Source organism: Thalassophryne amazonica, chromosome 7, assembly GCF_902500255.1.
Source record: "Thalassophryne amazonica chromosome 7, fThaAma1.1, whole genome shotgun sequence".
Taxonomy (NCBI): Eukaryota; Metazoa; Chordata; class Actinopteri; order Batrachoidiformes; family Batrachoididae; genus Thalassophryne; species Thalassophryne amazonica.
This window is the reverse complement of record NC_047109.1, coordinates 79,233,900-79,252,856: the sequence shown is the minus strand read 5'-3', so window position 1 is coordinate 79,252,856 and position 18,957 is coordinate 79,233,900. Positions and strand designations below refer to the sequence as shown.

The 18,957-nt window shown below is 40.7% G+C and overlaps 2 protein-coding genes across 5 annotated transcripts in view; both read left to right on the top strand.

Moving 5' to 3' along the window:
• prpf3 (PRP3 pre-mRNA processing factor 3 homolog (yeast)) overlaps positions 1-6,491 on the top strand; it is a 35,764-nt gene extending 29,273 nt beyond the window's left edge. For all 3 annotated transcript variants that reach the window (XM_034174702.1, XM_034174703.1, XM_034174704.1), the window contains exons 15-17: positions 4,639-4,716; positions 5,432-5,487; positions 5,594-6,491. In XM_034174702.1, the coding sequence (XP_034030593.1) occupies positions 4,639-4,716; positions 5,432-5,487; positions 5,594-5,743 (284 nt within the window). In that variant the 3' untranslated portion in view covers positions 5,744-6,491. The remainder of the gene's footprint in view (positions 1-4,638; positions 4,717-5,431; positions 5,488-5,593) is intronic.
• Positions 6,492-6,609: 118 nt separating this feature from the next.
• Positions 6,610-18,957, top strand: part of LOC117514315 (threonine--tRNA ligase 1, cytoplasmic-like) — a 110,696-nt gene continuing 98,348 nt past the window's right edge. For both annotated transcript variants that reach the window (XR_004561856.1, XM_034174699.1), the window contains exon 1: positions 6,610-6,835. Coding sequence is in view for 1 of the 2 variants with exons in the window: in XM_034174699.1 (XP_034030590.1) it covers positions 6,640-6,835 (196 nt within the window). In the remaining variant the exon portion in view is untranslated. The remainder of the gene's footprint in view (positions 6,836-18,957) is intronic.

Here is an 18,957-nt window from a genome sequence, read left to right as displayed (position 1 = left end):
CTGCTGTGTACAGCATGCCAGAGCATTACCGTGATATGACATGCTGTCACCTTTTTTATCATCATTCACTTGAGTCTTATGAATGTCACAAATTGTTCTATGAAAATTAATGATGAAAACATACACACAGGGCAGTGCAACTTACTACACCTTAGGGCAGGGCAGTGCAACTTACTACACCTTAACTAAATTTACATGAAATATGCAGTACAATGACATGGCTAAACTTCATGTGTGTGTAGAACAGGTAACTCAGCAAGTTATTATTTTTAATTAGTGACTAGCATTCTGCACACACTGGTTGGCATCTATAATAACCAAAAGTTTAGATCTATGAGCATAATTTGAAAGTAGGGAAAAAATGAGTTGCTTTGATTGGGGAGGTGATTGTCTAGTTGTTAAGCAGTGGGCTTGAGACCAGAGGATCCTGAGTTCAAACCCCCATCTGGCCAGAAAATCACTAAGGGCCCCAAGGACAAGGTTCTTAATCCCCGGTGTGTAGTGAGCACCTTGTTTTGCAGCACCCTGACGCAAATGTGTGTGTTTGTATAAATGAGTGAATGTTGACTGTGTGTTAACCCCCCCCCCCGGCACACACACGCACACACACACACACACAGCATCCCCTTGGTAATTTCTATCGTGGCTGTTGGCTTGATGACTTCGGTAGATTCATTAGGAGATAATCACTGAAGCATAGTTGTTGTGTTCTGAAAAATAAAAACAAACCAGCTGTGTTCCTGAGCTTAATGCGATTCCATTAACATTTGTGTAATTGCAACCCCAAATCAGAAAAAGTTGCGATGGTATTTGAAAAGAGAGAAAGTAAAGGGGAGGGAAACGAAACAAAAAAACCTTCAGTGATTCTTAGATTTAGTTTGACTTCTATTAAATAAAAGGCTTACATTTTGATATCATAGTACAATTTGTCACTCAGGTATTCCAACAAAAAAATCTATGCCTCCAGAAAAGGAAAAGAAGAGTTCGCCCAATCACATAATCGTATTCTGTCCACACAGCTGAGTTCATTCAATCAGCATGCTGTATTCTATCCCTGAGCCGTGTGCTCCACACAGTCCGCAGTGTGTCAAGAGACTGCCAGCAGTGGAAAGTAGTTGCTGTTGGCTGACCATTTCTGTCTGTTTTGAGCATATTACAAATATCTGAGATAGCATGGCTTGCTGTTATAATTTATAACTTTAACTCTTAAAAAAACTATAAGAGATATAATGAGGGTGTCCACATGATCTGGTGAGAAGGGGACAAGAATAATTTCCATTTCTGGATAAATGCGTTCATCCTGATCCCACAGGTCCTGATCATGGACTATCAGCACACACGTAGAAGCATTTCTTTTAAGTCTGTCAGAGCAGAGCTGTGGCATTTCTTGCGACCAGGCCGTGTTTTTTTTTTTTTTTTTTTTGCTGACTTTAAAATCAGGTCACTGTGACACAAAGTCACACTTTAATCTGTAATCTTTGCAATTAATCTGCTGCTCACACTGTGGAAAAATGTCCAGGACTGTTTTAAACGTTAACGTGTTGTTGCGGCTTTTGGACACGTAAGAGGTCAGAGCAAATGCGTGGGCCACGCTAGTTGATGAAGACCATGAAGGCAGTCATTAATGGTGCATCCACGGAGCAATCCACGGCTCTGATGGATGCAAAAATCTTTTTTTTTTTTTTTTTTTTTTTAATGGGAAATTTCAAAATAGCGGAAATTCGCGTTTCCACAGAAAACTTGCATGTCTGATGATGTCCAGGAGCTGCGTCTCTCAACTTCCAATGACGTCCTCAGAGAAGATGAAAATTAAATAATAAATCCTGATTGCCTCGTCCACCTTCTCCACACAGGTGTAAGCTTGCTTTTGCTGCGTGCATGGGGGTTGTTGCAGGCCTGGCAGCATTAGACTTATTTCCACAGTGGTCCTCAGAAAAATAAATTATTAAAAAGAGAAAAAATACAATAAATCCAGTTCATGCGACTCTTCCATGGCTCAACAGAATGTGTCCAGTGTCCGTGCACAACTGGACTTTGCATCAGGGCTGTGAAAACTCTGCGGATCTGCGGGATTCCGCGGATTTCATTGGGGGGGGGGTTGGTGATGTACTCTTTAATCATGAACATCAGAGTTTTTAAAATGCTTATCGCAAAGTGTTCTTTTTTACGACATCGTGTAAGTTTTATAAGTCCGGACACTGATCTGTGTGTTACAGATACAAATCAGTTTCCTCGGATCCGCAGAGTTTCACGGAGGAAAAATGCCACTCCAAGCGTAGCTGTTACGACATAAAGCGGGACTGGTTGGTTGCTGCGGCGACGCTGTGTGGCTACTGTGCGACGCTTAAGCTAAACTTAGCATGTGGACATCCCAAACTTTTAAAGCTTTCATGTTTTTAAAAGAATATTTGTGCAGCATGTTTGTGTCACGGACCGACGTCGCACAGAGAGAAGATGGCGAGAAAGACTGTTTGAAAAAGTCTTGTAAGGACAAGAATCCGTGGAATTGTTGCTGGCTTCATCAACACACCTGAAAGATAAAAGAAACGGGAAAAGTGAACCTTCTGTTTTCTCAGGAAAACACGTTAAGAATTTTTCTCTCCCTGGAAAATAAACCTTCTGCTGTTCAAACAGGATTTTAGACAAGATTATGTGACTTTTTTCACTTATCTAGACTTTCTTTCATTGTAAAACAGATATTGTGGCTTTGAATGGATTTAGGCTGCATGAATTTACACAAGAATATGTGACTTTTTACTATAAGGTTTGTGATGATTTTCCAAATATTCTACAAGCTTTAGCTGTGGTTTTTGAAATGCTGTAAGTCATTTCAGTCTTCATAAATTTCATGTAGTTTAATTGTTCTACGTTAATGCATAATTTGGTTTACAGTTAAAAGGAAAATCATTCCAGGTCATACTTCCATGTCATATTCTGTTATTTCACCATCATCGACAGGTCAAATAAAAGGTTGAATATAGATCATTTAAATATCCACTAATTTTGAGATTTGTACCAGATGTTGAAAAAGTATCATTAGTTAAAAATTTAATTCTGGGCCCTAGACCCCGGCTTCTGGGGAGCTGTACCCCCCAGACCCCCTGCAAATTTTCCTTGGATTTCACAATTTTCATTTCACAGCTCTGTTGCATGCACAGCAGGTCCACGCATAAAATTTAATTCCACTGGATGAAGCGTCTCCTCCGTGGTCGAACAGGACGTGTCCAGCATGCGTGCACAGCCGGGCCACGCAGAACATGCTGAATGAGTTAGCAAAATTACATTCACCACTCACATTTCATCTGGTAGTCTCATCAGTCACTCATCAGTAGATCAAAGACAAAGGCACTCTGTCTTGTCAGGTTTCTCTTTTTCTTTGGGAATGCACAGTCTGGTTCTTACAAATGGGTAAGAAGGCAACCTGAATTCTGCCAACTCCAACATGGTCATTTTTTTTTGTCCAGTTTCAGGGTGATCATTTTTCTCCCTCGTGGTGGCTCCGGGCTTGCTGCTATGGAACATATTTCATTGCCTTCATCTCCACATGTTGAGTTGACAGTGTCACTAACATTTTCATGGGCTGCCACTCTGTGAAGGAACTGTTTTCCGCCCGCATCTCTTGTGAATGATGCACACACAAAATGTGACATGTTCTACTATCTTGTTTGGCGCTGAACACTGACGATCAAATAAAACTGGGTCTTGAAATTTTTGGGCAGCACCCCAAGCAGTCAGCTGAAAAAAAATGCCTAGGGGCAATTTTTAGAGCAGTCGCAGATCCATAAATCAATTAATCCAATAATGACTTTGTCCATATGATGTATAACACACGAACCTAAACTAAGCGCTAGCTGGTCAAACCGATGCCTCACTGGACCATGAACCATCATTTCAGTCTTATCAGAGTTCAAAAGCAGGAAATTATCTAGAATCCAGTTTCTCACTGAAGCAAGACAATCCTCTAGGGATTTTATATGAATAAGATTACAAGCATTTATTGGCATGTACATCAGTATCATCAGCATAGCAATGAAAGGCAATCCCAAAATGCCACAGTATACGCCCAAGGGGTGCTACATATAGGGGAAAAAAGCAGGGGGCCCAGAACAGATCACTGTGGAACTCCAAATTTCATATCACTAAGATTAGAAGTAGTGTTATTGTACAAAACACAGTGAGAACGACTGGACAGGTATGACATCAACCACGCAAGGGCACTATCAGTAATCCCAAATTATTGATTTTTCTTTTTGCAAATCACCACAAAATTCCAATGAATTCTAATACCTGAACATAGTGAATCTGTCTTAACAAGTTCAAGTGGTGGAAGTTGTGCAGGTTTTTAAAACAACTATAAAAGCCCTCAAAATATATGATGGTGACTGTTACCACAGGACAGTTTGATTCATGATTTAAACCACCCTGTAACTGTTCAGTGTAAAATAAAGCAACATATTGTGTGTTAAGTAATTGCTTTTTAAAATTCAAGCCACTTTTACAGACCATTTTTCAACAATTTTGGCATGTTTCTGATATCTATTTTGTTCTTAACTGATGGAATATGCTTCTGTTTACATTTGTATTTATTATTGTGTCTCTTATGGCAGTTTGTATCTAAATTGCATCTTCTTATTTTAGGCCCTAAATCTCAGAAGAAGTTCAAAAGGTTGATGATGCATAGAATCAAATGGGAGGAACATAACACTAAAAGAGATGGTAAGCGGGGATTAACTCTTGAATCCTTTTGTGTGTGAGGGTGATTCTTTAACTACGGGCACTATTGGCCTTGTAAATGTAATTTCCACCACACCATTGCCTTACAATATAAAGCGCCTTGGGGCAACTGTTTGTTGTGATTTGGCGCTATATACATGTGCTCTGATGTCACTGTTTATCTCCATAGAAACTACCCAAACAATCTTTCATACAAACTGTTTAGGGACATTACAGTGTTGTGGTGGAAATTACAGCAATAGTGTGGGACAACTACATTTTGTTTAAAAAAAAAATCACAACAGTTGTATGACATTGAATACCCCAATTATGTTTTGATTATTTTACTGATATTTTATTCAGAGATATTTTAAAACATTAGAAAACATTTCTTTACCATTCATTTTTATCATTGAAGATCAAAAGTCTGGGTGTGGGACAAGCACAAAACGGCAATATTAGCATATAATGATGCTGAAAAAAGGTGAAAAAGTCATCATAGACTACTAGAACAAATTTCTTAACACATTTTCATTGTAAAGATAACTATAAAAGTGTGAAATTTCCCCTTTTTTCTGTTTTTCATACAATATGATCAAAGGACATAAGTGCCCGTAGTCTAAGAATCGCCTGTGAATGCATACAGTTTAAGTAGCTTTAAGTAGTTTGAGTATGTGCTAATTTCTGGGGACTGTCTTTACTGGTGACTGTCAATTAGATCCAGACGGTGATGACGATACAAAGAGGAACAACAAGTGTTGGTTGATTTGGGAGGTGTGTATACATAGTGCATCCTAATCAGGCTTCTGCAAAGGTTCTGTTTTTAAAATGATTTTTGTCTGATTTTAATTATTCACCTTCGTTCCTCTTTCGTTGTTAGGGCACAGCTAAAGAACGTAGCTTTGGGGAGATGAAATTCAAGCAATGCCCTACTGAGAACATGGCCAGGGAACACTTCAAAAAGCACAACACGGAGCACTACTGGGATCTAGCGCTCAGCCAAAGTGTGTTGGATAGCACCGATGACTGAAACCTACCGCTTGAGCACTGAGATGCTATTGTTCTCCCTTCTATGACCTCAAAGCTGTAGCCTCGACATCAGCTGGCTCTCATGGCTGGTTGGTTACAGTCAAGGACCCATCACACTCAAATAAGACTTGAATGTTAAAAAGAGGAGGAACAATAAACCTGTGTTTGGATGTTTTATGACTGCTGGACAGACCAGGATGTGTGTAACGGTGTGTATGTGTGCCTGCATCAACGTTCCTCTGTATGGTGGTATGATAGTCAGATATTCCATCTGCTATTGAGTACTCAGTCGGACGGGCTGCGACGTGTGAAGCAAGAATCACTTTACAGCTTTGCTCATGAGAAATGATCATAATGTTATAATGACGTGGTGTTCTCGTGCACTAGTACTCCCTCTGCAACACAAAAAGTTATTTAAAACCAAACAGCATGCACACATGCTGCTAGCTTTCAGTAAACCTGCTGAGGTAAAATGGACAACTATGTTGATTAAAACGTGTTGCTCGTTTTGTTTGGTTATGTAAAATGTAAGAAAAGGAGAAGCAACCCTTTCAAGAGCCTGCAAGGTACAGTCAAAATCCTCAAATCTGTTTAATTTACAGGGTATAAGGGGAGTTCATTATTTCAGGTCTAGCTGTTAATAAATTGTTGCTCACGTGTTTCCAGTTCCATCGCTCCTGTTTGAAAAGAAGAAAAAAGTGTTTTTCTCTGTAACTACAGTCACAGCCTTAAATAAACAATTGACTCACTTGTGCGTTTATTTTGTTTCGTTTAAACTGCCTCCACATTCGGTATTTTAAAAAAAATGTTTGCGATAAAATGTTGCTGGTGTGACTCTCCCCCCGCCCCACCCCCTATCAGCAGCGAGCGAGCGCACTTCGGCAGAGAAGCGGAAAGATGGCGGCTGGTTCTGACGCTGCCAGCGGCCACGGAGCTCGCAGCTCCACCGCTGCCCTGGAAGCGTCTTTGGACCGGCGGTTTCAAGGAATATCCAACACTATGGAGTCCATCCAAGGGCTTTCAGCCTGGTGCATCGAAAACAAGAAGCACCACAGTCTCGTCGTGCGCTACTGGATGAAGTGGCTCAAGAAATGTGAGTAGCTTCTCATGAAGCTAATCGTACGAGCCAACCCCCGGCTAATTCAGATGCAATTATTTTATGATCGTCAGATGTGGAGTTGAGAGAAAGTCATGTGAGGATTAACGTTTTCCGCAAGTATGTTGATGAATGCGTAAGACAAATTAAAATATATCTGTCAAGGGCATATCTGAAAGCTGACGCAGACAACAGCTAGTGAGGCTAATGTTAGCTGCCGTGTTCAAGTGTTCAGTTGGTACTGTTCGCTGATGGGCCCCTTTGTTGTGTGAATAAAACACTAATTGTGAGTATTCACAAGCAGTGGCCTCTGAAGCGTATTGCTGATTTCAAAGATAATTTGCTGTGTTGATTTTTGTCGTGTTTAGTAAATCCGTTTTTGGTGCATCTAGCTTTAGTTTGTTGCAGGTAGATTGGAACAAATGTCAAACATGAAAAAATGAAATTTGCTTTATTAATGAAGTTGAACACGGGTTTGAAATTCCCTTTGTACGTCAAAAGACTGCTCCAACCAAACCCCCCCCCCCCCACCACACACACACACACACACACACACACACTTTTTAAGGTGGTGATTACTTTTTAAAACGGTCACAATTTAGTTGTCAGTATTTTATTAGCGTAAGTGGACTGTTTAATTCACGACGCCAAAACAGTAGCGCTATTTTAGATTTTGATGCACACACACATATATTTTTTTTTTAATAATTTGACAGTTTGGAACAGAACAGTTTGGTTACAGCTTCTGTGGTATGTTTACCACTGTGTTACATTATCTTTCCTTCTAACAACACTCAATAAGCATTTGGGAACTGAGGACACTAATTGTTGAAGCTTTGTATGTGGAATTCTTTCCCATTCTTGCTTGAAGTACGACTTCAGCAGTCTGGGGTCTCCGTTGTGGTATTTTGCGCTTCATAATGAACCACACATTTTCAATCGGTGACAAGGTCTGGACTGCAGGCAGGCCAGTCATGTACCCGCACTCTTTTACTACGAAGCCACACTGTTGTAACATGTACAGAATGTGGCTTGGCATTGACGTCCTGAAAAAGACGTTGCTTGGATGGCAGCATGTGTTGCTCCAAAACCTGAATGTACCTTTGAGAATTTGCTGCCATCACAGATGTGTAAGTTGCCCATGCCATGGGCACTAACACACCCCCATACTATCACAGATGGTGGCTTTTGAACTTTGTGCTGGTAACAATCTGGATGGTCTTTTTCCTCTTTTGTCCGGAGGACATGCTGTCCATGATTTCCAAAAATTTGAAATATGGACTCATCAGACCACAGCAAACTTTTCCACTTTGTCTGTCCATTTCAAATGAGCTCGGGTGGCAGTGTTTCTGGATGTTGTTGATGTATGGCTTTCGCTTTGCATGGTAGAGTTTTAACTTGCACTTGTAGCTGTAGCAACGAACTGTATTAACTGACAATGGTTTTCTGAAGTGTTCCTAAGCCCACGTGGTAAGATCCTTTACACAATGATGTTGGTTTTTAATGCAGTGCTACCTGAGGGATTGAAGACCATGGGCATTCAGTGTTAGCTTTTGGCCTTCCTGCTTACGTGTAGAAAGCTCTCGATTCTCTGAATCTTCTGATTATATTATGGACTGTAGATGATGGAATCCCTAAATTCCTTGCAGTTGAATGCTGAGAAACATTGTTCTTAAACTGTTGGACTATTTTTTTCATGCAGTTGTTCACAAAGTGGTGATCCTCACCCCATCTTTGCTTGTGAATGACTGAGCCTTTTGGGGATGCTCCTTTTATACCCAATCATGACACTCACCTGTTTCCAATTAGGTGTTCTTTGAGGATCCATCAACTTTCCCAGTCTTTTGTTGCCCTGTCCCAACTTTTTTTGAAATGAGTTGCAGGCATCCATTTCAAAATGAGCAAATTTTTTGCACAAAAAACAGTTTATCAGTTTGAACATTAAATATCTTGTCTTGTTGTGTATTCAATTGAATATAGGTTGAAAAGGATTTGCAAATCATTGTATTCTGTTTTTATTTACATTTTACACAACGTCCCAACTTCATTGGAATTGGGGTTGTATAAACGGGGTAGTCCTCGTGAGTACAGCTTGATACTTGTTTGATTGCGTTCCATCTGGGTAAAAATTTGAAGCAAAAGCAGCATTTGTTGTGAAATGTCCTAATAGATCATCTAAGATGTCCTGCTGCAATATTTGTTTGGAGTAAAAATCTTGTGGTATTCAGTGTTGTATGCTAACAATGTTAACACTTTTAACAGATGTCGGTACCCCCATCCGTTAATGGCCCAGTCACACGGCACTTAACAAAGGGCAGCAAAGCCCTAACGAAACAAGAAATCTTGACTTTCGTTGGCATCGTTGAACCTTCACGCAGCTTCGTTCCTGCAGCTGGCACTTCATCAGGATTTTTAAACTGTTGAAAAATTTGAATGAAGGGCAATGAAAACCTCAATTCATCTATTTCGTTTTGCTGTCGTTCTTGACCTTTTTTAATCGTTTTAGTTTTTGTAATGTTATTGTTCAGTTTGATTTTGTTCGACCGGCTGAATGTTTTCACACAAGAAAGCTGGTTTGTGAGTGCTGAGGCTGCTGCAGAGTTCATGTACCGTCGGAAATTACAGGGCACACTCAACCTGTTTGCTTGTATTTTTTTTTTTTTTTTTTTTTTTTTTTTTTTTTTAATATCTGGGTGGGGGTCAGCTTCAATGGGCTCAGGCACCTTATATAGGTCAAAATTAATCTTTTGTGTGGATACAATTAATTATTTTGCCACAAGCAACTGCTGAAATTTGAAACGTCAAAAAAGTTGTGTAATTTCCAATGGCACTTGAACGCAGCAGCAGCTGCTGCATGCGCTTAATTTTTTTTATTAAATATAACAATATGAGTGTAGGAATGACAATCCAGTCCTTATATACATGTGGCAATAGGTAGATAATTCAAAAGATATAAAGAGCTGTTCTGGAAGGCAGAATTCACGTTGTGGATCAGCTGCAGCTGGCGGGAATAACCGCACATAGGGAGTCAATGCGCGGCGTTCACACGGACTGATAAATTTACTGCTCTGATATATCATCAATCATCTTTACACTTATATTTATTCCCTGTTTTGACAGTCTGTAATATATATCTTGCTTAGTAACATAATACAGCGATACAGCAATGACCGGCACACCAGTTTTTTTTTTTTGTTTTTTTTAATTGGAGCAAGATGGAGCGCGCAGTGTGTTGACAGACAGTGAGGGTTCTGATGATGGAGATGATCCCTCTTTTGTTCTGGACGAGTAACTAGAGCAGGTCATCCCACCGACGTGCATACAGATCTCCACAACTTCTGTTTGCAGTTTCTCCAGGACTCAGGCACTATGAGCTCCATCCCAGTGCAGAGTCCTGGAACTCAGTGATGCAGACACACACTGCTCGAGCTGTGGCTCCAGGCGCGTTTCATTTAAAGCATTGAGATCATTAGCTTCGGTTTTGTTAAGGTCCTCTTTCGTCCCTTTTGCGCTCTTGCTTTGCAGGCTTTTTGGTGATAAAGCTCTTTTGTCCACCTTTTCTCAACGAATTGTGACTTTTTTTACTTTTTTCCTTCATTCAGGAATCATCGTGTGCCATGTGACTGGGCCATAAGTTGCCTTTGTACACTATTACTGAGAAAATAAGCAGGTTGACCAGGTTGACTTTCCTGGTTCAGGCTTGAAGATAGGGGTGGGTTCAAGCTTCCTTTGTCATACACACAGCCACCATGCATTAATGAGTTCATTGTGACATAGCCAGAATTAGCACTGCTGCCAACATGGTGACGCTCATCTTGGGCTTAATCTCGGCTGTTCCAGTGTCACTGACCAAGTGGTCCCCCTTAAAAATGGGTCTGCCCTGCCTTCACTGCACATACGCCATTTCCGTGTGTCAGCTGCGTTTCATCGATTATCACCTCGTTTCTGCTTAAAACTGCACTCTAGTCATCATCTATCTCAGCAACAGATATCTCAAGCTTTTGTACAACAATCATTTCCACATAAATTCAGCGTTATTTTATAAAAGACAGAGGAAGCAATCAGAGCGCCGCAGCCAGACAAGCTGTTAGGTGCTGCGTTCACTGCGTCGCCATAATTTCAAAGCGTCAGTAGCGACTCATCGATTATCACCTTGTTTCCACTTAAAACAGCCCAGTTTCTGCTTAAAACTGACTTTAGAATGATTTAAGAGGTTTTACTTTGTCAGCTGATGGTTAATAATCACATTATTCCCTTTGATCACTTTGGGTTTCGAGAGTCAGACTCGGATGAGCTGCTGTAGTCCCAAATGACGCATGCGCAGTGAAGGCAGGGCGGACCAATCTTTTCCGTTCGGTCTGCAACACTGGGTCTCCAAAGAAACCCTATTTGTGCCGTCACACAGGCTTTGTTGAGTTTGTGTATATATCCTCTTGATGGTAACAACCAGTGGCCATTTTTTCCAAGAAAATACAAATCAGTTATTGGGTTGTTAAAGTGCCGTTTGTGGCTCTCAGAAAATGGGACCCTCTGTAAAGCTGAAGTTTTGTTTTCTGGTCTCACAGTTTGTGGTGATGGAAGGTGTTTTTAGGTCTTGATTGCGTGTGCTTTTCTAGCAAGGCTGTCTAAAGCCCCATTCACACCGGGCCTGCTTTGAGTTGCTTCATGAGGCATATGAATGAATGAATTTATTTGGCACACAGACTCAAAAATAACAAAAACTGATAAATTCCAGCTAGCTTTTAATCCAACTCAGAGCAACCCCTCTGATCCCATACAGTTCCAACTTTTGAAATAATATATTGTGAACAGTTGTGTCAAAAGCCTTTCTTAGGTCAATAAATAAACCTGCTACAATTTCCCTTTGATCCATATGATGATGCAGGAATGCGCGCAGCAGGGGGACAGAGGAGGTGAGAATGCAGAGGAGGATCTGCAGGCATTGCAGACTGTGCACTCTGATTTTTCTTCTAGTTTATATTTGTTCTTGTGCAGGGCTGCGCTCTGATTTCTATTATTATTTATCTTTCTTCCTTTGACTGCGAGCTGTGTGCGTGCAAACGAACCGTTCATGAGTAAATGTGATGTGGACATGTCCTGTCTCTGGCAATCAGTCTGTGAGCAAGACTTGTCTTTTTTTATCCTTTATTTAACACAATGATGAGAGAGTTTGAGGGGAGAGTGAGGAACTGCCTGCAGCCAGCCAGTTTTTTTTTTTCTTTTAATTGTTCATGTGCGCACGCGAACGAATCATCTGAGTGGACTGGAGATGTCCGGACTTTTTACCGGTTTACATGTCCTGTCTCTGGCAATCAGTCTGTGAGCAGGACCTTTATGGACTTTATTTAAACACAGTTGTGAGAGAATTTAAGAGTGAGGAACTGCAGCCAGACTGAGCATGTTTTTTTTTGTGCTCTTTGAGCGTGTAGTTTTTACTGCTTTGTGTACACAGTATAAAAACAATCCTGCATGACTTATACTTCGGGAACAATGGAACACAGCAGGAATCCTAAATTGGCACCGGGTAATGTTGTGCTGTGAGGGTGTGACTTCCAGTTGTGTTGTGAGGGTGTGACTTCCAGTCACTTTGAGGCACTTTATATTGTAAGGCAAGGCCATACAATAATTATGTAAAACCCCAACGGTCAAAACGACCCCCTGTGAGCAAGCACTTGGCTACAGTGGGAAGGAAAAACTCCCTTTTAACAGGAAGAAACCTCCAGCAGAACCAGGCTCAGGGAGGGGCAGTCTTCTGCTGGGACTGGTTGGGGTTGAGGGAGAGAACCAGGAAAAAGACATGCTGTGGAGGGGAGCAGAGATCGATCACTAATGATTAAATGCAGAGTGGTGCATACAGAGCAAAAAGAGAAAGAAACAGTGCATCATGGGAACCCCACAGCAGTCTACGTCTATAGCAGCACAACTAAGGGATGGTTCAGGGTCACCTGATCCAGCCCTAACTATAAGCTTTAGCAAAAAGGAAAGTTTTAAGCCTAATCTTAAAAGTAGAGAGGGTGTCTGTCTCCCTGATCTGAATTGGGAGCTGGTTCCACAGGAGAGGAGCCTGAAAGCTGAAGGCTCTGCCTCCCATTCTACTCTTACAAACCCTAGGAACTACAAGTAACCCTGCAGTCTGAGAGCGAAGCGCTCTATTGGGGTGATATGGTACTATGAGGTCCCTAAGATAAGATGGGACCTGATTATTCAAAACCTTATAAGTAAGAAGAAGAATTTTAAATTCTATTCTAGAATTAACAGGAAGCGAATGAAGAGAGGCCAATGTGGGTGAGATATGCTCTCTCCTTCTAGTCCCCGTTAGTACTCTAGCTGCAGCATTTTGAATTAACTGAAGGCTTTTTAGGGAACTTTTAGGACAACCTGATAATAATGAATTACAATAGTCCAGCCTAGAGGAAATAAATGCATGAATTAGGTTTTTCAGCATTACTCTGAGACAAGACCTTTCTGATTTTAGAGATATTGCGTAAATGCAAAAAAGCAGTCCTACATATTTGTTTAATATGCGCTTTGAATGACATATCCTGATCAAAAATGACTCCAAGATTTCTCACAGTATTACTAGAGGTCAGGGTAATGCCATCCAGAGTAAGGATCTGGTTAGACACCATGTTTCTAAGATTTGTGGGGCCAAGTACAATAACTTCAGTTTTATCTGAGTTTAAAAGCAGGAAATTAGAGGTCATCCATGTCTTTATGTCACGCCGGTTGTGTGTGTCTGTGTTTCTGAAAGAGGATGCAAAGAAAGCGTGGAGGCAGATAGGTATTCTTATAAAAAAAGATTTATTTGCACCTCTTACAAACAAGAGCAAGAGTGGGGGAATTTTATTCACCAGACAAATATGCACAGTTACGGCAATTTGTGACTTAAATACATTTAAATAAACAGCAACTTGTAGGTTATTTATTTCATTTTTTAAACTCAATTCATACTTCTGGGCTTTGAAAGTGATTATCTGAAATGAAAATATCTTGCAAAGTAGAAGCCAGTCAGAAAGCAATCGCATACTTCCACTACAGCCTCATGTTCCTGAATGCTTAAAAGATGTTTTGGATAATGGATTCAAAATTTCTGAAAAAAATTCAAAATAAAATCCCTCATTTTGCACTCTAAAAAAGGAACTGCTGTCTCGATGAGAAAAATTGATGTAACAATTTGCATAGATTTTTTTTTTAAAGTTATTTCAACTTAGTTATTTCAACTGACTCCATGCCACAAGACTTATCTAGTTAAGTTGAAATAACTTTAAAAAAAAATCTATGCAAATTGTTACATCGTTGAGACAGCGATTCATGGTCTTTTTCCTCTTTTCTCTGGAGGACACGATGTCCATGAATTCCAAAAACAATTTGAAATGCTGCCTCATCAGACCACAGCACACTTTTCCACTTTGCGTCCATCCATTTCAAATGAGCTTGGGCCCAGAGAAGGCAGTGGCGTTTCTGGATGTTGTTGATGTATGGTTTTTGCTTTGCATGGTAGAGTTTTAACTTGCACTTGTAGATGTAGCGACGAACTGTGTTAACTGACAATGGTTTTCTGACGTGTTCCTGAGCCCACGCGGTAAGATCCTTTACACAGTGATGTCAGTTTTTAATGCAGTGCCGCCTGAGGGTTTGAAGGTCACGGGCATTCAATGTTGGTTTTCAGCCTTGCCACTTATGTGTAGAAAGTTCTCCAGATTCTCTGACTCTTCTGATTATATTATGGACTGTAAATGATAGAATCCCTAAATTCCTTGAAATTTAACATTGAGAAACATTGTTCTTAAACTTTGGACTATTTTGTTTTCAAGCAGTTGTTCACAAAGTGGTGATCCTTGCACCATCTTTGCTTGTAAACTGCTGAGCCTTTTGGGTATGCTCCTTTTATACCCAATCATCAATCAATCAATCAATTTTTTTTATATAGCGCCAAATCACAACAAACAGTTGCCCCAAGGCACTTTATATTGTAAGGCAAGGCCATACAATAATTATGTAAAACCCCAACGGTCAAAACGACCCCCTGTGAGCAAGCACTTGGCTACAGTGGTAAGGAAAAACTCCCTTTTAACAGGAAGAAACCTCCAGCAGAACCAGGCTCAGGGAGGGGCAGTCTTCTGCTGGGACTGGTTGGGGCTGAGGGAGAGAACCAGGAAAAAGACATGCTGTGGAGGGGAGCAGAGATCGATCACTAATGATTAAATGCAGAGTGGTGCATACAGAGCAAAAAGAGAAAGAAACAGTGCATCATGGGAACCCCCAGCAGTCTACGTCTATAGCAGCATAACTAAGGGATGGTTCAGGGTCACCTGATCCAGCCCTAACTATAAGCTTTAGCAAAAAGGAAAGTTTTAAGCCTAATCTTAAAAGTAGAGAGGGTGTCTGTCTCCCTGATCTGAATTGGGAGCTGGTTCCACAGGAGAGGAGCCTGAAAGCTGAAGGCTCTGCCTCCCATTCTACTCTTACAAACCCTAGGAACTACAAGTAAGCCTGCAGTCTGAGAGCGAAGCGCTCTATTGGGGTGATATGGTACTACGAGGTCCCTAAGAAAAAATGGGACCTGATTATTCAAATCCTTATAAGTAAGAAGAAGAATTTTAAATTCTATTCTAGAATTAACAGGAAGCCAATGAAGAGAGGCCAATATGGGTGAGATATGCTCTCTCCTTCTAGTCCCCGTCAGTACTCTAGCTGCAGCATTTTGAATTAACTGAAGGCTTTTTAGGGAACTTTTAGGACAACCTGATAATAATGAATTACAATAGTCCAGCCTAGAGGAAATAAATGCATGAATTAGTTTTTCAGCATCACTCTGAGACAAGACCTTTCTGATTTTAGAGATATTGCGTAAATGCAAAAAAGCAGTCCTACATATTTGTTTAATATGCGCTTTGAATGACATATCCTGATCAAAAATGACTCCAAGATTTCTCACAGTATTACTAGACACCATGTTTCTAAGATTTGTGGGGCCAAGTACAATAACTTCAGTTTTATCTGAGTTTAAAAGCAGGAAATTAGAGGTCATCCATGTCTTTATGTCTGTAAGACAATCCTGCAGTTTAGCTAATTGGTGTGTGTCCTCTGGCTTCATGGATAGATAAAGCTGGGTATCATCTGCGTAACAATGAAAATTTAAGCAATACCGTCTAATAATACTGCCTAAGGGAAGCATGTATAAAGTGAATAAAATTGGTCCTAGCACAGAACCTTGTGGAACTCCATAATTAACTTTAGTCTGTGAAGAAGATTCCCCATTTACATGAACAAATTGTAATCTATTAGACAAATATGATTCAAACCACCGCAGCGCAGTGCCTTTAATACCTATGGCATGCTCTAATCTCTGTAATAAAATTTTATGGTCAACAGTATCAAAAGCAGCACTGAGGTCTAACAGAACAAGCACAGAGATGAGTCCACTGTCCGAGGCCATAAGAAGATCATTTGTAACCTTCACTAATGCTGTTTCTGTACTATGATGAATTCTAAACCTGACTGAAACTCTTCAAATAGACCATTCCTCTGCAGATGATCAGTTAGCTGTTTTACAACTACCCTTTCAAGAATTTTTGAGAGAAAAGGAAGGTTGGAGATTGGCTTATAATTAGCTAAGATAGCTGGGTCAAGTGATGCCTTTTTAAGTAATGGTTTAATTACTGCCACCTTAAAAGCCCGTGGTACATAGCCAACTAACAAAGATAGATTGATCATATTTAAGATCGAAGCATTAAATAATGGTAGGGCTTCCTTGAGCAGCCTGGTAGGAATGGGGTCTAATAGACATGTTGATGGTTTGGATGAAGTAACTAATGAAAATAACTCAGACAGAACAATCGGAGAGAAAGAGTCTAACCAAATACCGGCATCACTGAAAGCAGCCAAAGATAATGATACGTCTTTGGGATGGTTATGAGTAATTTTTCTCTAATAGTTAAAATTTTGTTAGCAAAGAAAGTCATGAAGTCATTACTAGTTAAAGTTAATGGAATACTCAGCTCAATAGAGCTCTGACTCTTTGTCAGCCTGGCTACAGTGCTGAAAAGAAACCTGGGGTTGTTCTTATTTTCTTCAATTAGTGATGAGTAGAAAGATGTCCTAGCTTTACGGAGGGCTTTTTTTATAGAGCAACAGACTCTTTCCAGGCTAAGTGAAGATCTTCTAAATTAGTGAGACGCCATTTCCTCTCCAACTTACGGTTATCTGCTTTAAGCTACGAGTTTGTGAGTTATACCACGGAGTCAAGCACTTCTGATTTAAAGCTCTCTTTTTCAGAGGAGCTACAGCATCCAAAGTTGTCTTCAATGAGGATGTAAAACTATTGACGAGATACTCTATCTCACTTACAGAGTTTAGGTAGCTACTCTGCACTGTGTTGGTATATGGCATTAGAGAACATAAAGAAGGAATCATATCCTTAAACCTAGTTACAGCGCTTTTTGAAAGACTTCTAGTGTAATGAAACTTATTCCCCACTGCTGGGTAGTCCATCAGAGTAAATGTTAAGAAATGATCAGACAGAAGGGAGTTTTCAGGGAATACTGTTAAGTCTTCTATTTCCATATCATAAGTCAGAACAAGATCTAAGATATGATTAAAGTGGTGGGTGGACTCATTTACATTTTGAGCAAAGCCAATAGAGTCTAATAATAGATTAAATGCAGTGTTGAGGCTGTCATTCTCAGCATCTGTGTGGATGTTAAAATCGCCCACTATAATTATCTTATCTGAGCTAAGCACTAAGTCAGACAAAAGGTCTGAAAATTCACAGAGAAACTCACAGTAACGACCAGGTGGACGATGGATAATAACAAATAAAACTGGTTTTTGGGACTTCCAATTTGGATGGACAAGACTAAGAGTCAAGCTTTCAAATGAATTAAAGCTCTGTCTGGGTTTTTGATTAATTAATAAGCTGGAATGGAAGATTGCTGCTAATCCTCCGCCTTGGCCCGTGCTACGAGCGTTCTGGCAGTTAGTGTGACTCGGGGGTGTTGACTCATTTAAACTAACATATTCATCCTGCTGTAACCAGGTTTCTGTAAGGCAGAATAAATCAATATGTTGATCAATTATTATATCATTTACTAACAGGGACTTAGAAGAGAGAGACCTAATGTTTAATAGACCACATTTAACTGTTTTAGTCTGTGGTGCAGTTGAAGGTGCTATATTATTTTTTCTTTTTGAATTTTTATGCTTAAATAGATTTTTGCTGGTTATTGGTGGTCTGGGAGCAGACACCATCTCTACGGGGATGGGGTAATGAGGGGATGGCAGGGGGAGAGAAGCTGCAGAGAGGTGTATAAGACTACAACTCTGCTTCCTGGTCCCAACCCTGGATAGTCACGGTTTGGAGGATTTAAGAAAATTGGCCAGATTTCTAGAAATGAGAGCTGCTCCATCCAAAGTGGGATGGATGCCGTCTCTCCTAACAAGACCAGGTTTTCCCCAGAAGCTTTGCCAATTATCTATGAAGCCCACCTCATTTTTTGGACACCACTCAGACAGCCAGCAATTCAAGGAGAACATGCGGCTAAACATGTCACTCCCGGTCCGATTGGGGAGGGGCCCAGAGAAAACTACAGAGTCCGACATTGTTTTTGCAAAGTTACACACCGATTCAATGTTAATTTTAGTGACCTCCAATTGGCGTAACCGGGTGTCATTACTGCCGACGTGAATTACAATCTTACCAAATTTACGCTTAGCCTTAGCCAGCAGTTTCAAATTTCCTTCAATGTCGCCTGCTCTGGCCCTCGGAAGACAATTGACTATGGTTGCTGGTGTCGCTAACTTCACATTTCTCAAAACAGAGTCACCAATAACCAGAGTTTGATCCTCGGCGGGTGTGTCGTCGAGTGGGGAAAAACGGTTAGAAATGTGAACGGGTTGGCAGTGTACACGGGGCTTCTGTTTAGAACTACGCTTCCTCCTCACAGTCACCCAGTCAGCCTGCTTTCCCGGCTGCTCGGGATCTGCCAGAGGGGAACTAACGGCGGCTAAGCTACCTTGGTCCGCACTGACTACAGGGGCCTGGCTAGCTGTAGAATTTTCCAAGGTGCGGAGCGGAGTCTCCAATTCGCCCAGCCTGGCCTCCAAAGCTATGAATAAGC